The following is a 20,776-nucleotide window of genomic DNA, read 5'->3' on the forward strand; positions in this document are numbered from 1 at the left end:
AGCTAACAGAAAGGTGGGGATTCAGAATGCCCCAAATTAATTTATATATGAAGACCACACAAATCACTGAATTAATCTGCTGGATTCAATGGCTAAGGGAGACTGGAACCCACCAGGACATGTGGCCCAGAGACGGGGCTGCACATGGGCTTGCTGGTGGGCTCATGGTCCCTAAGGTGGAGTTGGAGTCAGGCACAAGTGCAGAGCTCATGTGCCTTAAGCATTTTCTGGGTGTGCTGGGCCATGATTACCTGCACTATTTCACATTTACTCCTAAAAACAACCCTTTGAAGAAGGTAATAAAATGAATTCCCACTTTTCAGATGAGAAACCTGAGGTCTAGAAGGTTCAATGATTTGCCCCAAGTCACACAGCTACTAAGCTGTAGAGCAGGGTTAAACTGCTACTTCTGTTGGAGGAGCCAGATCTCTTTATCACTTTATCACTTTGTGATACAGCCTTCCTGGCTGAGGAACACAGACAGGGCAATGCTGAGGTATTTTCAGTCTAATGGAGGCTTAGCTGGTACCCTAACTCTGGGAGAGGGCATGGGCCTGGGCTGTGCAACAGAGCATCAGGTCTTTCTCTGGAAGCAATCAGTAGAGCACACACATTTCTTAACACAAGCCACATTGGACTGAGCCAAAGCAGCCTGATGACAATAACAATATCTGCTTCTCCCACTGACACGGGCCCCAAGAGCCTGGCAGCTCCGGGGCACTGGCCTTGGGCCCCGGCTCTGGGTGCCTGATGCCGAGTCAGCATACCTGGCACTGCATGAGCGACTGCTGCAAGCCCTGTCTCCAGCTGTCCACACTGCCCTGTGCGGTGTCCCAGTGCAGGCTCAGCTGGCGGAGTCTATTTTGGAGCTCCTCGGATTCAGTGCCCCCAGACTGTAGAAATTCCTTGCTGCTCACGTTGACAGAGACCACTGAAGCTTTGTAGGCGTCAAAGGCTTTTAATATCTCCTACAGCAGAGGGAAAAGTTCAGGTTAGGCACTCTGGAAATAGGGATGCGGGGTTCATTTCAAACCTCGGCAGGGGACAGATCTTCCAAGTGCTTCTCTGAGCTGTGGCCACAGAAACAAGAGCAGCCTCGCCTGTGACTGGCTGGAAAGCATCAGGTGAGGGAGCCGCCTGATAACGTCAGCGAACTCAACCGGCCAGCTAACCGGCAAGCAGAGGCATCAAGAGGCCCTGCTGACCTCCAGAGCCTCTGCTCTCTGATTGGCTTAATAAAATTTCTGGGACAGATTAAAAGCCTTCCAGATAAAAATATATGTAGTATATCCTGCATATACCCCCAATATCACACAAATCAAATGTTACTCCTCAGGATGAACGGTAACTTCTGAAACATTAATGTACCAAGTAAAATAAAAGTAAAAATATGAAGAGTGTCTGGATACCCCAACACTACTGCCCTGGCTACTCTCAAGAGCTCCCAAAATGCAGGGCTCAAACTGCCATTCCTTTGCTCCCTGGGCTAGTCTCAAGGGGACGGGGGCTGATGATTGGGTGACAAATTCTAACTGCACAATAGGGTAACCAGATCAGGGCTACAGACTTTATCAGTAGGGGGGTGGTCCTCCTCACCCCCTACCCTTCCAAGATCCTCCACCACCTATCTTGGCTGGGACCATCTCACACATTTGGAAGGGTGGTTTTAGGTCAGTATAAAGGCAAAAGTTGTCTGCCAGTCACCACTGGAACCTCCATAAGAGGTGAAGCCAGATATTTCCAGAACCAGTGATCTGAGCCACATCTTTCCAGTGTAGCTGTGGTTTCATCTGTAGATGCCCTTCCATATTGAAATAAAAATGTGCTCCATGTCACTGCCAGTCACAAAAGTAAAATGGAACATACTGATCATTTGCAAGGTGAAATAAGATTTTGATACATTCAGCTGGTAGAGCAATACACTCACATGCACATTCTGATTTCCTCTTTCCTCCATACCTCTAACTCACCTTCAGTCTCTTCACTCTGAGCTCCATTTCCTGGATACTGGAGGGAGGCTTTGCCATCTTTAACATTTCTAGTTCTGCTTCAGTTTTTTCCAGCCAAGTGGTGATATCACAGATATAGGAGTTCAGCTGCTGCAAGTTTTGTTTTATTTTAAGTTTACTGTGAAGTTCTTGTGCTTGAATCTGCTCCCATCTGTCAAAGGCACCTGGAATAAAAAGTTGCCAATTAAAAAAGCAATAACGCAAACAAATTTCTCTGTGCCCAGCTAATTAGGGGCTGGGGTGATGAAAACCTATAGGGGATGCTGCTTGTGGGAGGGTCAGGATGTGGGAGTTATCTCTTCCCCCCTAATAAGAAATAGGACCTTTTCCCCTGGTCCGGTTCAAGGCCTGTGTCACTACACTCCCACAAGGCTGCAGTGAAGTGGGGGCGGTGGGGAAGGAAACCCAACATGTTGCCAATATGTGCTCTGGTCAAAAGTTCAGCATTTCAGTTCATGCTGTTTTAAAGACATTTTCTCCTTTGGTCTGTGAATAATCAGGTCAATGCTACCAGCTTTATTTTAGTTTTAATGGGTATTCCTTAGTGGAATTATCACTTATTTTATAATCATTGAACTGGTCAAATGAGGCGACACCTAACACGGCTCTCTGGTCTTCATCTGCATGTCTGATCTTTATATATAATTGAAATCATTGAAGACTCACACTCCATCGTATGAAACTTGTTTTGTTAAATGTACAGTTTTGAAAGTAAAGTAAACAGCCAACGAATTAGTTCATAAATATAAACACAGGCCAGCCAATTCTCAAGCAACATCAGCTACAGCAGAGTAAATTCATGCAAGTTTCTGTGAATTATGTAGTAGGTCAATTCCTAATGTTCTGTTGAACAGCAACCAAAATGAAATGCCCAACTAACCTAAAACCATACTCCACATCTCAATGATTGCTTTGAACTGTACCTGACTGCTGCCCTGTTAATTCCTTGTCTTCCTGCTGTGGGCTGCCATTCAAGACTCCTGGGCCTTCTTTGCCACCATCAGTGCCTGGAGGTAATAGCAGCTTTATCTAGAACAAGTCAATTTTTAAAGTTACTATCTGTACATTTTAAAGGTTGTCAGAAATTACCTGGTACCTCCTTCGATGGGTAACTTGCTAGTAATACAGAGGCATCTAGTGTATGGGTAGCATTTATAAGCAAGAAGAGCCAATGGTAGAAATAAAGCCTGGGCACAAGGCCCACAATGTGGGAAGCAAATGGGATGTCTATCATGGGAATAAAATGGCCCATTTTAACTCGCATGCTTCCTAAAACCTCTCAAATGAACCATGCAAAAACGTTAAAGCAATCATTGAGCTTACCAGACTGTTATTGTGTTTAGCACTTTTATATTTTCACAGTGTTTCACAAAATTTTAGTTATTCCTTCCAGTCACTATGTAGAGGTGGTTGGCATTACTATAATCAGGTACTGGAAATACACGGAGGACAAATCCAACCTCCTGGGGTCATTCATCACCAAGTGTTTATCTTTCACTGCATATATTGACTCTTCTGTTATCACAGAGCAGATTGGGCTATTATCCCAGGCCTTTACAAAAATAAATGCATCCTTTTTAGAAAAGCCATGGTTTTTTTTTGGACTGTGTCCATGAGGCCTATTTGTGTGGAATGGAAAAAATAAAAACCCTTCAGATCTGTGGTGACATGCTTGGTTTCAGACATAATAAAAGGGTTGGAGCTTTTGAAACAAGCCAGGTGAGGAACACAAGTGTAATGGCTGGGAAAAGCCAAACCTTATGGGCCCTGGATGTGAAGCCAAGGTCAGGTGTTGGGGTCTGTTCCTCCAGACTGTTGGGTCCATGCCAGACCACAGAGGGGATAGAGTAAAAATGACACCTCGATTGTTAAGCAAGAGGAAGAGTTTCTGAATTGAGCATGGACAACTTATTAACAAATGATGTAGCAGAATCTTCTCCAGTCATTTAGCAATATTCCCTCCTAGACACAGAGGACAATTTGAGGACTAATCTAGTGACGCTTCATTGCTTTTTGTTTCTCTAAAAGATGGCACTAAAAATGCAAGAGACATTTTAATTTCAACTTTCTTGTCATTAATGCTGTGTACTGTGAATGACCTGTGTGGCCATTAAATCCAAGGCTGGCTTCCACCCACTGGCTGCCTAGCCAGAGCATGCCAAAGGACTCACAGTGCCTGAGGAAAACATAACTAAGAAGGAACACTCACTGTTAAAAACAACACCAACACATCATATATAGTAATAATGATGATGATGATCATGATAAACGTCATAATAATGACCACTTCCGAGGGCCTTGTTTGTACCTTTGAACACATTAATCCTAACAACAATTATTGGTTTATCCCCAGTTGAAGAAGTCAAGGCTTGTAGAGATCAGGCAAAGTGCTTCAGGCCCCAAAGCAATTATTTGGTAAGACTAGGAATCAAACCCACGTCTACCACAGCACAATGTCAAATCTTTCTGAATATAAAGTCAAACTTTTTAATAGAACATGTGATCAAAAGATAAATATAACAAAGATCTGGGCACTCAGGAGGAGTTCAGGAAAACCAGCACTTTACTTCTCCACCATTAGCATGGATGACGGACTCAACGGTAATTGCTGTTGTATCATGCTAGCACACACAAAGATGGTTTTCACCAGAAATCTCTCTCTGAATCTAGTCAGTTTTGCCAGGGCTTCTTAGGCCAGCCCAGACAGTATGAACAGCTCAGTCCAGATATTGTCACCATGAGAAAACCAACTCAAAATATCTGCCTCGGGAGTGACCACATGCAGTATACACCAAAATCTCAAATCTCTCCCTCTTTATTTTCTTTGTCACTCATGCACTTGGGTTATACACTCAGTGGGGTCAAGACTTACATAGGCTGGTTTATAAGGGGTGCTGGAATCTGGGGGGATGGGTGGTATATTCCTATCCCCTTCCATTTGTTTGTAGTGATGCTGGGGACAGGTAGGACTATCAGGAACATGCCATGAGTGGCCATCGGAGATTGATTTACCTGAAAAAAAAAAAAAATAGAAAGTGACCACCCATTCTCTTTAACCAAAGGACTCATGTTTAGTTACACAGAAAAGGTCATGGGTAATGTGGTATCAGGTTATAGTATAAAAATGAGTTCTGCAGCTTTCCTTGCAAAGCATGCACATTTGCAAAAAAGTCAGTATGTCCCCAAAGGGAATGAAATGAGAGTCATGCAACTGACACATTGTGCCTTCACTAGATGGGTTCATAATGGAGCACAACAAACATATGATTTGTGGTAGGATATGTGTGTTTTGAGCTACGGTTTCTAGTGGTGGTGATAATGGGCTGCAAGGTAGGGTCTGAGGGCCCAGGACAGGAGCCTCTCAGGTGTGAGGGAAGAGTGCACATCAAGATGGACTTGGGAACCAAAGGGCTGCTCGTGGCTTTACCCCATCACTGCAGATGGGGATGGGAAGGGAATAACGATTAGTGCTACAAATCAAGGAAGGAAGGCTGCATGTCCTACTGCAAATGCAACAGTAGCTCTATCCCCACCGCCCACCCTCCCAGGAAATCACCATAAGCAAGGAAATCATTCCAAACCAAGCCACCATGAAGAAAGCTTGGTTCATGCGAAAGGACTTCAGTTGGATGGAGAAAAAAATAAACATTAAAAAAGGCACCATGAAAGATTCCCTTCTGCACAGGCCTGCGGGGGAGGAGAGGGATGGCATCGGGACCACTCTGGTTTGTGCGGGTGTGAAACGAGCACGCGGGCATGTGTGAGTACAGCAGTGTAAATACACCATGACACGAGGACCGAGGCGCATGGTGTCCACAGAAGGCGGAGCCAGACAGGACATGGGAGCGAGGTTTAGGACGCAGCATGAGCCATGGGGCGCTGCCGTGTTGAGACACATGCACGGGCAGGGGCCTACCAGAAGACGCTTTCAAAGTTTTTGTGGTCATTTTAAGATATGCCTCAGGATTTTCAGGGATTTCTACATCTGAAAAAGAATAATGTCGTTTTCCTCACCAGAGGAGCATGGAGATTAATGCCCAAATATTAAGTTAAAACAGTAGAAACATTGTCAGTTGGAAGGAGAATGCTCACTACCCATTACCTTGTTCTTAAAGAGATTTCAAAAATAAGAATTTATTCCTCCAACTTCTGATCGTCCGAAGCAGTGATGGTGGGGAATTTGAATTGGAGAAGAATGGAAGCGCCCAATCTATGGATACCGTGAAAGAGCCAACTGGAAAGTTCACTCACGCGTCTCTGCCAAATAGTCAGAGCCAGTAGTGAGTGAATAGCCTTAGTGTCTAAATATGACTTCCGTTTCATTCTGCCTGGGATAGGAGTGAGCCCACTCTCAGGGGACAGTTGAGAGGCAGCCAGGGCAGAACACACGAAGCCCCAGCAAGTCTGGAAGTCTGGATCAGACGTAAGCTGGAGGGTGGGCTCTGGAACTCTGAGAGTTGGCCGTGTTGCTAAGGTGCTGGAAATACAGACAAACGGGTCAAGGTCAAGGCCATTACCTGACAGCGCACTGTAATATGGGCCCTCCTCATCTTCCTCGTGAGAGGAGGAGCCCCCCACGTCACCAGTGTGATCCCACTCCAGAGGGATGGAGTCCACACTGACGGGGGTCTCGCAGCCAGACCGCTCGTGCGCTGGGGCAGGGGGCACTAGATGGCAAAGGGACTGGGGAGACGAGGGCTCCTCGCTCTCTCCTTTTTTACGCCAAGAGTCACTCTGCATCTCTCTGGAGTCTTCCATGTCTGCTTCGTTCTCAGAGGCCTCTTCCAAGCCCTAAATGGGAGCATCCAAATTTAAAAATTAGCCAAATCTTAGGCTATTTCATTTGTAGGCAACATTAGCAGCTCCCTACAGTGGCTGCCTTCCTTATTTCTAAGGCAGCTTTAAAAGGGTCACACTATGGGGTCCTGCCTCTGGCCATTCCACCTGGGACGATCTGGGGTGGGACCTAGAATATGCATTTTCCTAAAGCTCCAGCTCCTAAGCAAAGCTTTTAATTTTCTTTCTTAAGGAAATGGAGGCTAACATTCCTGGTCGAATGGCAGAAAACCAAGACCCAGGATATTAAAAAGACAGAGTGCTCTGGATAAGATTTGCAACTTAAAGGACCATATGCGCCACATTCTTTCATTTCTTCCTATCTTACTGTTCAGTTTCTGTGATCTTCTTGTGTTGTAATACCTCTGTCAGTCTGAAAAAAATGACTGTAAACTGCCTCATTTAAAAATGAGGGAATTATAGAATAATTCCTGAGTCTAAGTCTGATTAAGAATAACCACATTTGAAGTTGGCCAGCTGGGGCCACAAAAAAAGAAAAAGTGGCCAGTCTTGCTGGTTAATGGTCAGTCATTAAATAAAGCTTTGGGTACACCAGAATAGCAGACTTGGAATAATGGCCTTAACGCCACCTGAACTTCCCAAAAGGCCCCTCTGTCAAAATTGCTTTCAAAAGCAGGCACTTTTGGCATTTCAAAGGTGAGAACAAAGCACCAGAAAGGCACAAATATTAAATGTTCCCAGACGTTGAGCAAAGGAAAAGACATGTACCTTCCAAACTACTACTATAAGTAAAACCAGAACAGCCATCAATTTATTCTAGGGGTACTGAGAAGTGCCAGGAAAGCTCTGCTCTGCGGAGTACACTGGAAACCGATGGGAGAAATAAGGCCTTTCAGATGTGCCATCATTTCCACTGGGTAATGGGAGACTAAGCCATTGTGGTGGGGATGCCTATGGCTAGGTATGAAAAAAAATGGAAGTAGAATTTTTCAACATAGTCTTTTTTTGTGTGTTTTCACCATGAAGTGAATCAGTTACCATTATAAGACACGTTTCCCAATTCTTTAAGAATTCAGTCACATGTGAAGTCCGAGGGGCCAGGAGCCCTCGGTGGTGGTGCCCCCTCACCGGAGCGTGGGAGGTCAGCCGCTGGTGGAAGCGGGACACCCTGCCGAACACCTCCTGACAGTAGCGGTGGAGCTCCTCCAGCTCGTCTTCAATCAGCACGGCGTCCAGGGGCTCACTCTTCTGAATTAGCTGCTCCCCAAAAACTATGAGCTGATCAATCTTGTTGGTATTTAATGTAATTTCCTGTTGGAAACCCTATTTAGAGTATGAGAAAGAAAAGACATCAAAAAAAAGAAATTATCCCTGTGGAACCAGTGTCTTTTTTTTTTTACAAGGCCATAGGGGGAAAAAAGGAATCAAAATATTATTATTGTTTTATTCCTTCATTTACTTTAGTTTTATCAATTTTTAACTTGTGAAAATGAAGATTCAATTATTTAAAAACGTTTGTGCACATTTTTTCCTCCTCCTTCTGGGCACTGACTTTTCCAGTTAAATAATTCTAAAAGTCGGACATGGATGGACATTTACTGTTTATTTGGGTCAGAGGGCAAGAACTTGCCTTATTTGTTGGTAGAAACAGATAATTTCCCATGGTGAGCTCATTGGCTCATACTGTTTAGGAAAGGCAAATTTCCATTCCTCAACCTCTTCTAAAATCTAACCAATTATAGTGAGATTAAACTGTAAGACAAATATTTGGGAAGTGGGAGAGCAGAAGATATCTGTTCTTGGCCCCAGGTTGTTAAGAGACTTCCCTCCTGTTACATCCAACATGCTCCACTCAACCTCAAGTATTGGAGAAACAGCATCTGTTCGGAACCTAAAGTGCGTTCTCTCTCAGGCTGATTATCAATGACAGAATAAAGGATTTTGTTACAAGGATCTCTCTACTGGGAGGAGCAGCGTCCTTGTAAATGTTAATCTAACCGCACCCAGTTGGGATGGAGCCCAGCTGCTTTAACAGTTCTGGAACTGGGCCTATATAGCCAGTGAATTTAGTACTGTACTTGGTCAGCTCTCTGCAGAGGTGCTGGGGAAGCAGCCCTTACGTTCAGCTGACGCATCTTGTCATCTGCATCGCTCTCGGAGAAGTGCTCCACGTTGGTGAGCTGCAGGTCCATCTCTGTGAGCCACACCAGAATGCTCTCCCGGGTCCCCTCAAATTCTTCCCTCTGGTTGGTGAAATGCTGCAAATGGGGAAGAAATTCACATTTGTGTGGACTGTGGAAGGAGGGTTCAGGTAGACAGCAAGGTCGCTGTACGCTAAAAGGAAAGGGTATCCAGAGTACTCGGAGAGAACCTGCCTCTGGTACCCGGGAGCCTGGGACGTGCCGCATTTTCAGAGAGCCAGAGGGGGTCAGGAGCGTGGGGGCTGGCCCTGGCGGTGTGATACTGAACAAGTCCTAACTTCTCTCAGTCTCATCTCCACTGGCGAATGAGGGAGGGTATGGGAATGCTAATAAGATGATCTCTATAGTCCTTTTGGCTTTTGAAATTCTATAATTCTCTAGTCAGTAATTTTTCCAAACTATCCTGCTAGACAGAAGGATTTGGTATCTTCAAGGTGGAAAAAAAGTACTTATCCCAAACTTGAGCCTGGCCAAGTGCCTCATTTGCCTTTGCTGATGTGATTCTGAGTATCTTCCTCAGAAAAAAAGAAGACACAGAGAAGATTTATATCCTTAATTGGATGGCTCTCGGGTTACCACCTCATAGATGGGCAGCTGATTCTCAGACAAATGTAGCAGTCAGTGCCAAATGCAGGTTTACTGGTAACAAAGAAGCAGGAGAGAAAGAAACTAATGCAAGGGGTATGCTGGAATACTAGAAAAGATAGGCAATTTCTTCCTTAGAGGGTCAAAAAATTTAAAAAGGAATTTAAAAGCCCAGATTCCCATCTTCCTAGGGTGGCTTTAAGAGCCTTCTGCCCTGAGAAGAGAAATAGGTTTTAAATTTACTTTCTACAGCCCCTTCCTGCACTAGCCTTGTCAGTTTATACCTAGACTCCCAAAAGGTTTAAATACCACATATTCTGAATTACAGAAATCTAAGGTGAATATTTATATTTAGAAATCAACCCCCATCTTTGAGGTTAGTCAGTGTGCTCTGAATTCAGAGGATAACCACTGTCCCCTATCTCTAGAATACAGAGGTGGTGAATGTGTTAATACGCTTTGTCCATATCGGTCGCAGTGCAAGGACCGATGGGATCTATAAAAAGACAGATGGGCAAAGCAGACTCTTTCTGGAGGCTCATTTGGCACCTTCCCCAGACTCTGTGAAGGCAGCGCCCAGACCTCCATGGCAGTTTGTGGGCTAATGCACACACCACCAGGGCTACGGAAGTTGTAAACAGGGATTTGCTATTGGTAACACAAACCACAGAAGCAGGCTCTGCCTAAAAAGCCCCAAATGCAAATACTCCCTTAAGAAAAAAAAAAGAATGCTGGCTGCTTTGTGCTTAAACTAAAGGGAGAGCTGTGTTAGAAAAATGTTAAGACGGCTTAGGCCATAGAAGACATCTTTCTCCCTGTTGCTTTGTGTGACAGCCTTGCTATTGCATATCACTTCTCCCTGAATATCTACAAAGAACCCAGGCCATGCAGAGGAGGTTACTCGGAGTCTCCGTAGCACGGCCGTGACCCGCTTCTGGAGGCTGTCCCAGCGCTGGTTGCCCTCGTGCACTGTCTGCTTCAGTTTGCTGGCAGTGTCCGTGCGGTTCTCCCGGGCCAGCCGCCGGTACTGCTTGTTGATGAGCTCCAGCTGAGTGAGCCTCTCGTGAATCTGCCGCTGAAACGCCTGCGCCACACAGAGGGGTCTGGTCAGTGCCAGAGCACGTCCCCCCATTCCCCAGTGGACCCCAAATGACCTGTCTCAAGGAGTTAAGCCCCAAAGAAAGCAGTCACTTTGCCAGTTCCTCTGATGCCAGTTAAAAGTACAGGTTTTCAAGTTCATGGCACAGCAGCTGACATAAACTGGCAAGGTTTGCAAAGCTGTCTTAGCAGCTGATGGCAGGAGGGGGTGTCGGCCACTTAGAGGAAGTGCCTGTCGCAGGCTTGGAGCACTGTGGTTGGAGAAGGGTTTTTACCTCAAACCTCTTCAGCTCCTCTTTGGCAATTGTGTACAACACCTCTGAGGAATTTGGGTAGGCCGCTGTCCTCTCTGCTGACTTGAGCCAGTCCTCAAAGCGGGAATAATCATCTAAAAACTTCTGCCACAGGCGCCACGTCTCTTCAATTCTGAAGGGAGGAAAGCAATTTACTGCAAGCCATCTGTTCTGACCATGCACTGTTACACTACTTTTCGTCCCTTGACCAGTCCCATTCCCATCCCCAAGCTTGCACTCATAGTTTAGTGAAAGAGATCGACAACCCTTCCACGGACATCGCATCTCGGCCAGTGTGCCTTCCTTCTGGGGGTGCTGAGCACCTGAGAGCTCATGCTTCTAAAGCAGTCAAGAAACAAGAGACAGGGCATCCTTCTGCTACTTTATAGCTGGGTAAACTGAGGTAAAGTGGCCAGCCCGGGTTACACCTCAAGATACAAGGGAGTTGGGGAAAAGCATTACTCTAATTATATTTTCTCGAATCATTCCTTTAATAAGCCCTGGTCACACCTACTCAGTGTTCTCTGCCTATACCTGGCACCTTTTTAAGTGACATGAACAGAACATAGTTCCTCTTATTTAGGTGGGAAAGGAGCACTGAGTTTAACAGGAGCATGTTTAAAACCTTCAGGGGCATCTCGGTGCTTACTTCATCCGCCGCTCCATTGACATGGCACAAATGTTTCTCCAGCGTCGGTCTAGGCTTCTGGTGGTCTGCTGTATCGAGTCACACTCGGTCTCGTTTGCACAGGCATCGGAGTCGTGCAATAGGACATCACAGATGTTAAACACAGACTCTACTCCTGCGCTGTGTTGCTCAATATCTCGTTGCAGATCCTATGAATACAACAGAGTAAGAAAAACCTTGAGGTGGTGGTGGTGGGAGGGTTAGTGTTTAAAGGATCTCTACTCCCTCCTTCCCATCTGGGAAATACAGTCCTTGGTGCATTTCTACCTTCGAGTCAGCAACACAGACTGAATTCTTCTCATCTTTGTACAACCCGTTGTATTGGAGCCCCTGACACAAAGCCTAAGATCAGGCAACAACTGGGATTCATTTGTTGAACTACATGAGAGGGAGGGAAGGGTAGTGGGTACCCTTAAGCACTGACAAGTGGCACTGCTGACCCTCACTCTGAGATCCCACAGTCTTGCAAATTCTGGGTATGCATAGGATCTATTCCATATCACCCGACCCCAAAGGCCTCCAACTTAGACTTGGCTTGGGGAGATCTTCCTTGGCAAACTGATGAGCCTCTTTGGCACGACTGAAAATTTCAGCAACAGAAGCTCTTAACCTTTTATGGGTCACAGAAACCTTGAATCACATCAAATTGTGTATACATTTGAGCCCACCCTAAGGATCCATGGGCCCAAGGGAATAATTCTCATGGAGGGCTCCCCTACCCCCCAACTGATGGGGTCCAGCAAAGGCTGCAGCTTGGAGAGAGTTAGGGTTTCTGGAGTCTTGTCCTACAATGGTGACAGTAAGGCAGTTGCCTGGTCTGGCAAGAACACTGTTCCTGGAGAGAAAATGCATGGTCACAAGAAAAATGGAAACCCTGTTTAGGAATAAACATGGCATCTGCAGTTATCATCCAAAGAATATTTTTTTCTATACCCCATGGGCAAATGTGGTGAGGGGAGGAGATGAGGAGACTGTGATAAGTGACCTCAAGCCACACTATTAATCTTAGTATCCAAATTACATTGTGAAATAGCAAAGGCAAACTTACATTCCAATTTAATTATCTGGTAATATAACAGTTACTGAAAATTTACAATACTTTAAGTAAGCCACTATTAACTATACTCAATAAAGTCCTGTGGATTCAACAAAGTTCAATTTACAGGAGGGATTATTTTATAAATAATGTTTACTCAGTCTACAAAAGGGTAGCATCAAGTTCATTTCAAGTCAAATCAATACTTAAGTGATTTTGGAGATCACAATTCTATTACTAGGTATGACTAGTCTGTTTTTTCTTTTCTTCTGATGAAATGCACAGTTTGGATCTTTCTGTATTCCTGTGGATAGGACAGGATAACAGGGCTAATACTCTGAGTTTTAAACCAGGCAGTTCTTAATACAGATCCTAACTGGTCAAAAATGAGCTCTACAGAGTTATATTCAGAAGAAAATGATGTGCTTTCCAGTTTGTCCCAGGGCACCCTGTGAAGAGAGATGTGACAGGATGATGTCTTTAAGCTTCACAGTTCAGGATGAACGCCTCAAATGCTCCAATGGTGGAAGATTTCCTGGAGTCCATATGATGAAAAACTTTGAAAACAAGATTTAACAAGAATTCTAGTTTTAAGAATCCTTACTGGTTTACAGAATTAACACAGGCCTTTCCAAAATGTACTGATATTAATAAATATACCTTTTAACGTTATGAAAATAAAGGAGCCCTAATACTGGTGCTAAAGGAGTGACACTGACAATTTTAACTGAAATGACTGCCCATGATCATCTGTTTCCAGTTGGGTTGAGCCTGGTTGAAAAGCAGGGTAAAAAGTCTAGTCTATGGATAAACATCAATGTCATGTATTTTAATAAGACTCTGCAGTTACCCTACATTATTTACTTATTAAGTTTATATTGAATAAAATGGCTAAAGAAAACTGATTACCATGACGAATGGTAGCAAGAAATGAGCTCTATAGTAATTTATATGATGATCATTATCTTCGTAAAAGAAACAAGTCCAAACATTTTCAAAATTTCTAAAATTAACTTCTAAAACACCACACAGTACAATTTCCTACTGCTATTGTATTATGAACTAGTTACTTTCTGTGGTGTACAAGGTTCTACTGATACTGTATTATGAAATATTTACTTTGTAAAATATAAAATAAAGACGGGTACCACACGTTAAAAAGTAAAACATTTAGCTGCTAGACAAATAACATTTTGCAAACTGAGAAAATCCCACCACGAATATGTTGAGGTATGAGTTTGCCCAATAGTAGATTTCAGGAACTGTTCAAATCTAGAGAAAAGTAGATTTAAGAAACAATATAAAACAATGCAAAAGATTTGCCAAGCGTTCTCAAAACAGGCTCCTGTTCATTCCGAATTTATCCCCCCCGAGCTGGCTAAGCAGAGCATGGAAAGAGCTCAAGGGGAGGAAGCATTGAGAGAGGGAGAAGAGACAGACAGAGGCAGAGACATGAAATGAGAGAAGAGAATGCAGCCAGGAAGAATGAGAATTAAAAAGGATTGAGAAAAATAAGATAAATTGGGGAAAGAAGAAAACAAGGCTAAGAGGGTGACAGATCATGCAGGGTGGGAACCACTGGTGGTGGCTCCAGAGGATGTCTCTGTGGGAAGGGCTTGGGGTGGTGAGCAGGTTGGGCTGTGGCACTGGGGGGTGGTTTAGGGAGTTTGGCCTGAAGTTGAGTTGGCCCACTGGAGAGGGGGCTATCAGTAATTACAGAAAATAGCAGCCCCCCCCCCCCCCCAGCAACCATGATGCCAAACAAGAAACCAGGAAACCAAAGAAAAGTAGGAAAGAGATGCTGAAGACTGAAGTGGTTTGAGATTTAAAATTGTCACAAGTTGACACAACTTTCTTTACATTCTGAAAATGATACATTGAGTAGGAATATCAATTTGACCTTATTTACTCTCTAAAAGAGTTCTCCATATAAGTAAGAGAAACAAAAAGGACTCTTATCGGTTGTTCCTTAGCCTAACCTGACCCCCAGTGGGTCCCTAGGGATACTATGAGGATCCAAGGGACGTGGCTTTTAACCACTTCTGGCAGCTGAGCTCTACTGCAGAAGACACTACTAGGTGATTCCAAAATTTAGGTCTTGCTTTTGTAAGCAAACATAATTTACTATAATTATTTAAGGATGAAAATACAGGTACTTTTTTTTTTTTTAAGTGGCCCATAGATAATTCTTTTGTGTGCCACATTTGTTCTCAATATTCTGGACAGAATATTTAAGTCTGGGCTTAGTATAATAAACACATAGTAATTTGTTCCTTTTAACAAAAATACTAAAAATTCCCTCAGGATATCAATGGTAGGCAGAATAACAATTCCCTCCCTCCCTAAAATGCGCACATCCTGATCTTTGAACCTGTGAATATATTAGTTTACATGGCAAAGGGGATTAAGGGCGCAGATGGAATTAAGATTGCTAATCCATTGACCTTAAAATAGAGATTATCCTGGATTATCTGGGGGGGGGCGCACAATATAAACATGAGGGTCCTTAAAAGTGGAAGAAGGGGGAAGAAGAAGAGTCAGCCAATGGAAGATGTGACTACAGAAGAAGCACAGAGAGATGCAATGTTGGTTTTCACGAGAGGAAGGAGCCATGCACCGAGGAATGTGGGTGGCTTCTAGAAGCTGGAAGGAGCAAGGAAACAGATTCTCTTAAAGCCTCCAGAAAGGAATGCAGCCCTATTGTCACCTCTATTTTAGCCCCATGAAACCTATGCCAGGCTCTGACCTCCAGAACTGTAAGATAATAATTTTGTTTTGTTTAAACCACTACATCTGTGGTAATTTGTTATCAGTAGCAATGGGAAACTAATACACACACCATCTAACGTTTTGATAAAAATGGTAATCCTGAACACTAAAGCCATAATTTTTTTTGGTACCTAAGGGACGAGAATTTCATGATGGTGCTTCTGAATTCTGTAAAGAGGGAACCTTTAAATTTAGCAAGATTGAAATTATGTAGCAATTCAGTACAGCAACAAATAGGGCCAAGAGGGTGGCAGTTGCTCCAAATTATAAGCTTTTGGGAATAAATTCTCTGCAACTTAATGTTTTATACCACTTCAGATTTATAAAAAGTTAACACACCTGCCAAATTTGGCCAGCTATTCTTTAAGAGGAAAAACATTGCCAGCCGCCATACTATTTACCCAAAAAACTCAACACTCAGGGTAAGTGGTTATTCACTAAGCCCTGTCTATTAAGAGACTGCTCAAGAAATTCATCCTAGAAGATCACACTTGTTAAAAAAAGCTCATAATGTTCCATAGCCATAACTCCATTAAGAAGGGCATTAAAATTTCTACAGGTGCATTAAAATTCCAGGATACTTATATGTATTTCTCCACAAAGCAAAGATCAAATTTAGATGATCTCAATGAAAAAGACACACAAATTTCTATGGCCAAGTAGAAAGAAACAGTATTTTTAATTTGTAGCATTACTAAATCAGACTGGTTTGAAAACCAGAGAATTGGCATCATTTAAAGTCATTGTAATAGCATTGAGAAAAGACTTAACAGTACTACCAAATATCAGCTATCTTGTATAGTAGCCTTAGATGTCATTCATTACCATTCAAAGGACTGACCTGAACTCAAGAGAATTCACCCTTAAGGGTTAGTCTTCTGACCCTGAATCTAGTGAAAAAGATTCAGACCCCAATTCTGTCTTTAAGCCTCTGTGCTATCTGGGTGAATGCTCCCAGATATGCTGGTGGTCAGGAATAGCTATGCTTTGGTGAGGATGAAAGTGGTGGAGGTTTAATGTGAAGAAAACAGATACGAGCCTGAGAACCTGAGGACAACCATATTGCTTATGGGATCAAAGTAGAATCTGCCCACAGAGTTGAGAAAAACAGAGGTGAAGGAAAGCTACTGAAAGAATAATATACACTTACCTATTTAAAAAATCAAGACAAACTTCGGCACTGCCTGTAAGAATGGGACGTGTGACCGTGAGCCCATAGAGGGCAGGAAAAGGGATTTGATAAGCTAGTGATAACAAAGAGCACCTGCCAGATTAGTGCAATGACAAACACTGACAGAACTCAATGGTTTTCAAGGTGCAGACTTTCCAGGGTTGGTTCAGAGGGTACATAAAGGTGACAGAAAGCCACAGGCATTGCAGGAGAGGCTTCCTGAGCTATTGGTTCAAGTGGGTTCTTTTCTACACCTCTGTTTTAACTACTTTTTTTTTTTTTGGAAGCTCTAACAAACACACAGAGTATTGTCTCATGAAGGGCTTCCTTATAAGAAAAAGAATTTTTCTTTCAATTCATTGCCTTCCAAAACTATATTAACAAAAGCAAAACAAAGACCAAAGTTAAAAATTTAAAACCTTATTTACCACCAAGATTGAGGTCTGCATCTTGAACATTATTCAAACTATTTCACAAAGAGCCTTGTGAATGGGGGAGAGGGGCAAGGGGTTGCTCAAAAGATGGATGCCTCATACATACAAGCACACAGTCAGGTGGTCAGTTTTCTCTGGAAAAAACAAACCGATCTTTTGAAATGTGAACACTCTAAAGCACACAGCCAATAAAGGGGCAAGTTTGAGTTAGCGGATACTGTAGATACCTATACTCTTACAACAGCTCATTCTGATTTCCCCACCTGCTGTTCGGCAAGCCTCTTCTGGATTTCTTGATCATCACAGACGTCATAAACAACGGGCTTAGAAAGCTCAGACTCAATTCGAGCCAACCAGGTGCGAAGGTTGCTCATGTTTTTGTCTAACTGCTGAATAAAAGCAAAGGTCTCCTTCAGTTTCTTCACCCTAAACACATTTGCAGAAAAAAAAGAGGCGGAAAACAAAAGCCCAACATTTAGTGGTGAGAAGAATGTGCCATTAAGGGCATGGGAGGGTAGAACAGAACCTACACTGGGGGATAGATTTTATAGCAGTAACAACTCTCATATCACCAGATACGTGTTTTCATGGAATTTGTGACACTTTGCAAAACCATAGCTCAAGCTGATTTTCAAATGGATGAAGAGCTCATCCACCTGTGCAGCTACAGAAGACCTACCATTCGTAGTGGAGAATACCCTGAAACCCCATGCATCTTTCTGGAGCTCCAGAGGTGAGAGCAGATGCCATTTCTGTCTCTCGATATTAAAATATCCAAATATCTTGACTTGGGCCCAGTTTTGGTCTTGGGTATTCCAGAGATTACAGCAGCCAGCGAACTTCCCTGACGGGTTAAAGCTATTACACGCATGGTTCACTTGGTGGCATTTGGCTCATGATGCTCGCACAGGACCCTCCTCTGAGCAAACACAGAATATGTGCCCAAGTCCACCACACTGAGTCTGAGGGAACTATGGGTACCATACACAGAGAACTAGTCCATGGGGGTCCCTTCTGAGACATCTGTGTCAACCAAAGATGGAGTGAGATGGGGGGCAGGAGCAAAGATAATCTGCACCCAAGGCACAGTTCTAACTGCCATCAACCTCACCAATCCGCCTTAGTTCCCACCCAGCCCAACTTGGTGTAGTGTGTACTTGAAACAAAACATGTGCTCACCAAGCATACAGTCAAGGGGAAATGATGCAGCTGTTGAGGGGAAGCAATGGGTTTAAAAAATAGAGACATTGAAATAAAATGCTCCAATAAAAATGCTTTCATGAAAGACCTCAGATCAAGAGAGTAAGACTTTTCTGGTGATCTGTGGGATTTTCAGCTGAACCGAAGTAATGGCCACAACTGAACGTCACCAGTTATCAATACTTATGTTAGGAAGTGCTATCAAAACTGCACCCCACAGCTGTTACTACTAGGAAGATAAAACATGGCAAGGACCCTAACTCACCTGGAATGCAGTGCACTCCATTATCTCTTGCTCTGCTGCCTGTGAACTGCTTCCCTTCTTGCCCTCCCATCCACCTTTGGTTCTATAGCCAAAGTGTGTTCTAGAAGGCAAATCTTATCTATGCTCAAAGCCTTTCAAGTCTTCACCCTACCTTGACATCCATCCCCCTTAAGCCCCTGAACATTTTGGTTCTTCAAGCGTTCAGCAGTCTCTGCTCTCTTTTCCTCCCCCTGGAGCCTCTACCACTGCTGAGATAAGCTGGAGCCCCTCATGGGTCCTGTAGCACCCAAGACCTCCTACTATGGCACCCTCATACCATGTGCATGTGCCTGCATCTCTCATAGACCATGCACCCCATCAAGACAGAGGCCTAGCCAGGCTGCACTGGGCTTGTATCTTTTGCATTCGCAGCACCTTCCATACTGCCTGGTGCACAGGAGATGCTGACAAATATTTGTTGAATGGATGCATTTGTATAAGCTCTTCAAACACAAGCTATTATTTAAGTAGAGCACATAGCTTTCTTTTTTTTTTTCTTGGTATTCTACACTTGACTAAATCAACTAGGAGACTGACTTCTAGTTCTAGCTCTACTACCAGCTAGTTTCATGATTTAGGGAAAATCTTTTTGCCACCACCTCCGCCCCATCTCTAGTAGGTCCTTCTTTGAGCTTCAGGGAGGGGATAGCCAACAGGAGAGGTTAACGGTAGAGTTCTGGAGGCAAGCGAACTGGATCCAAGTCCCATTCCATCATCCATGAGCTATGCATCTCTGCAAGGTACTTAAACTTCCTGACTCTCAGTTTCCTTGTTATCCACCTTGCAGGTGGCTGTGAAAACTAAACAGGATGCATGCAAAGCCTCTGGCATGTAGTTAATGCTCAATAATACTAAAACTCTTGTTACTGCAGACTGGGACTACCTGATGCTATGACAACACCTTATTTATAAGGCATTGGATCTCACAAATTTCTTCCATAAATGTGATCTTGGGTTCATTTCATTCTCATTCGAGCACAGTCTGGGTTTGAATCCCCGGACCCGGGTTTGAATCCCAATTCTGCTGAATCTCATCTGCAAAACGGTGTTAACAGTGGTACCTTCCCTTGCTGAGAGAGAGTGTTGAGGGAGACATCAGCAGGTGGAAAGCATTTGGCTCAGCACCTACCACAGGTAAGTAAGTGCTCAGTAACTTTGGTCATGATGATGATGATCAAAGAGGGAGGTTTTTCAAATTACATTCTTACTGCAAACACAATAAGGATAAATTCCCCTTAAATCCCCAAGATGATTTATTATTAAAAAGGAAGTAACAGAATCCGGGGCCAGGCCTGGATGCAGTTGTAATCTAGATCCATCCTTTGTTTCTATGGCTGTAGAGGTATACCCTCCCTACCCTAATGCCAGGCTACCCTGCCTGCCCAAAGAACACTCCAGACAACTGCCAGGTCAGCCCAGAGCTCAAGGCATCTGGGGCTGGGGTATTCCATGCAGTTTGCAAGGGGCTGTCTTCCTGGAAGAAGCCAGGCCAAAAGAGCTTCCTGTAGGTGGGGAAATGAGGAAACTGAGCTCCAGCGATTAAATAACCTGCCCATTGTCACATGGCCATTTACTATTAGTGGCAGGATTCTAACCGGGATAGTCTGGCCTGGAGCTGCTGCTCTTAAGCACTACCCATTTAGATGGTGCCAATGTATATTGCAGGTGCTCAATGATATTTACTGAATGAATAAATGCTGCTCATGCATACCTTCTGAGGGAGTGCAATTTGTCTTTTTTCACAAAAGAGGTGCCCTCATTATATTTTAAAGAAAAGAGGTAAAGGTTGAGATTAGCTTGGAGCTATCTTGTCACAAAACAACATGCTGCCATACCCCAGTCCCCACACTTCCCCAAACTCTGGTGCCATCTTGGGCAAGTGAAACAGTGAGCCTCAGTCTCCCCAACTGTAACAGGTGGGAAACACCTATCTATGTCTTAGGCTGGTTTAGGGTTCAAATAAGATGTAAAAGTTGTTTATAAATCTGTAAAACTTTTCATGGCAATTAAAAGTTTTATTTTAATTAAAATGTCTAAATATTAGAACCCCTAGGAGAGAACCGAGACTATCTACGGCACTGTTGATAAGACCAGGAAAAACACTACTACCACCTAAACAAACAAGCAAACAAACTGCCTACATACTTAGGGCAAATTAAAGAAGAAGGGAAGAAGGAGGGAAAAAAGAAGA

At 43.7% G+C, this 20,776-nt stretch overlaps 2 protein-coding genes across 7 annotated transcripts in view; one reads left to right on the plus strand and one right to left on the minus strand.

Moving 5' to 3' along the window:
• Positions 1-20,776, plus strand: part of ESR2 (estrogen receptor 2) — a 115,493-nt gene that overhangs the window by 92,708 nt on the left and 2,009 nt on the right. The window lies entirely within an intron of this gene.
• SYNE2 (spectrin repeat containing nuclear envelope protein 2) overlaps positions 1-20,776 on the minus strand; it is a 346,465-nt gene that overhangs the window by 4,007 nt on the left and 321,682 nt on the right. For 4 of the 6 annotated variants that reach the window (XM_037832561.1, XM_037832566.1, XM_037832562.1 and 1 more), the window contains 12 exons: positions 17,345-17,507; positions 11,633-11,820; positions 10,966-11,116; positions 10,494-10,676; positions 8,927-9,064; positions 7,935-8,129; positions 6,527-6,800; positions 5,926-5,994; positions 4,882-5,021; positions 2,933-3,038; positions 1,971-2,173; positions 768-968 (listed from right to left, as the gene is read on the minus strand). In XM_037832561.1, coding sequence (XP_037688489.1) covers positions 768-968; positions 1,971-2,173; positions 2,933-3,038; positions 4,882-5,021; positions 5,926-5,994; positions 6,527-6,800; positions 7,935-8,129; positions 8,927-9,064; positions 10,494-10,676; positions 10,966-11,116; positions 11,633-11,820; positions 17,345-17,507 — 2,011 coding nt within the window. The remainder of the gene's footprint in view (positions 1-767; positions 969-1,970; positions 2,174-2,932; positions 3,039-4,881; positions 5,022-5,925; positions 5,995-6,526; positions 6,801-7,934; positions 8,130-8,926; positions 9,065-10,493; positions 10,677-10,965; positions 11,117-11,632; positions 11,821-17,344; positions 17,508-20,776) is intronic. The other 2 variants (XM_037832565.1, XM_037832563.1) reach the window with 1 other exon arrangement.

This window comes from Choloepus didactylus, chromosome 4 (genome assembly GCF_015220235.1).
Source record: "Choloepus didactylus isolate mChoDid1 chromosome 4, mChoDid1.pri, whole genome shotgun sequence".
Taxonomy (NCBI): domain Eukaryota; kingdom Metazoa; phylum Chordata; class Mammalia; order Pilosa; family Megalonychidae; genus Choloepus; species Choloepus didactylus.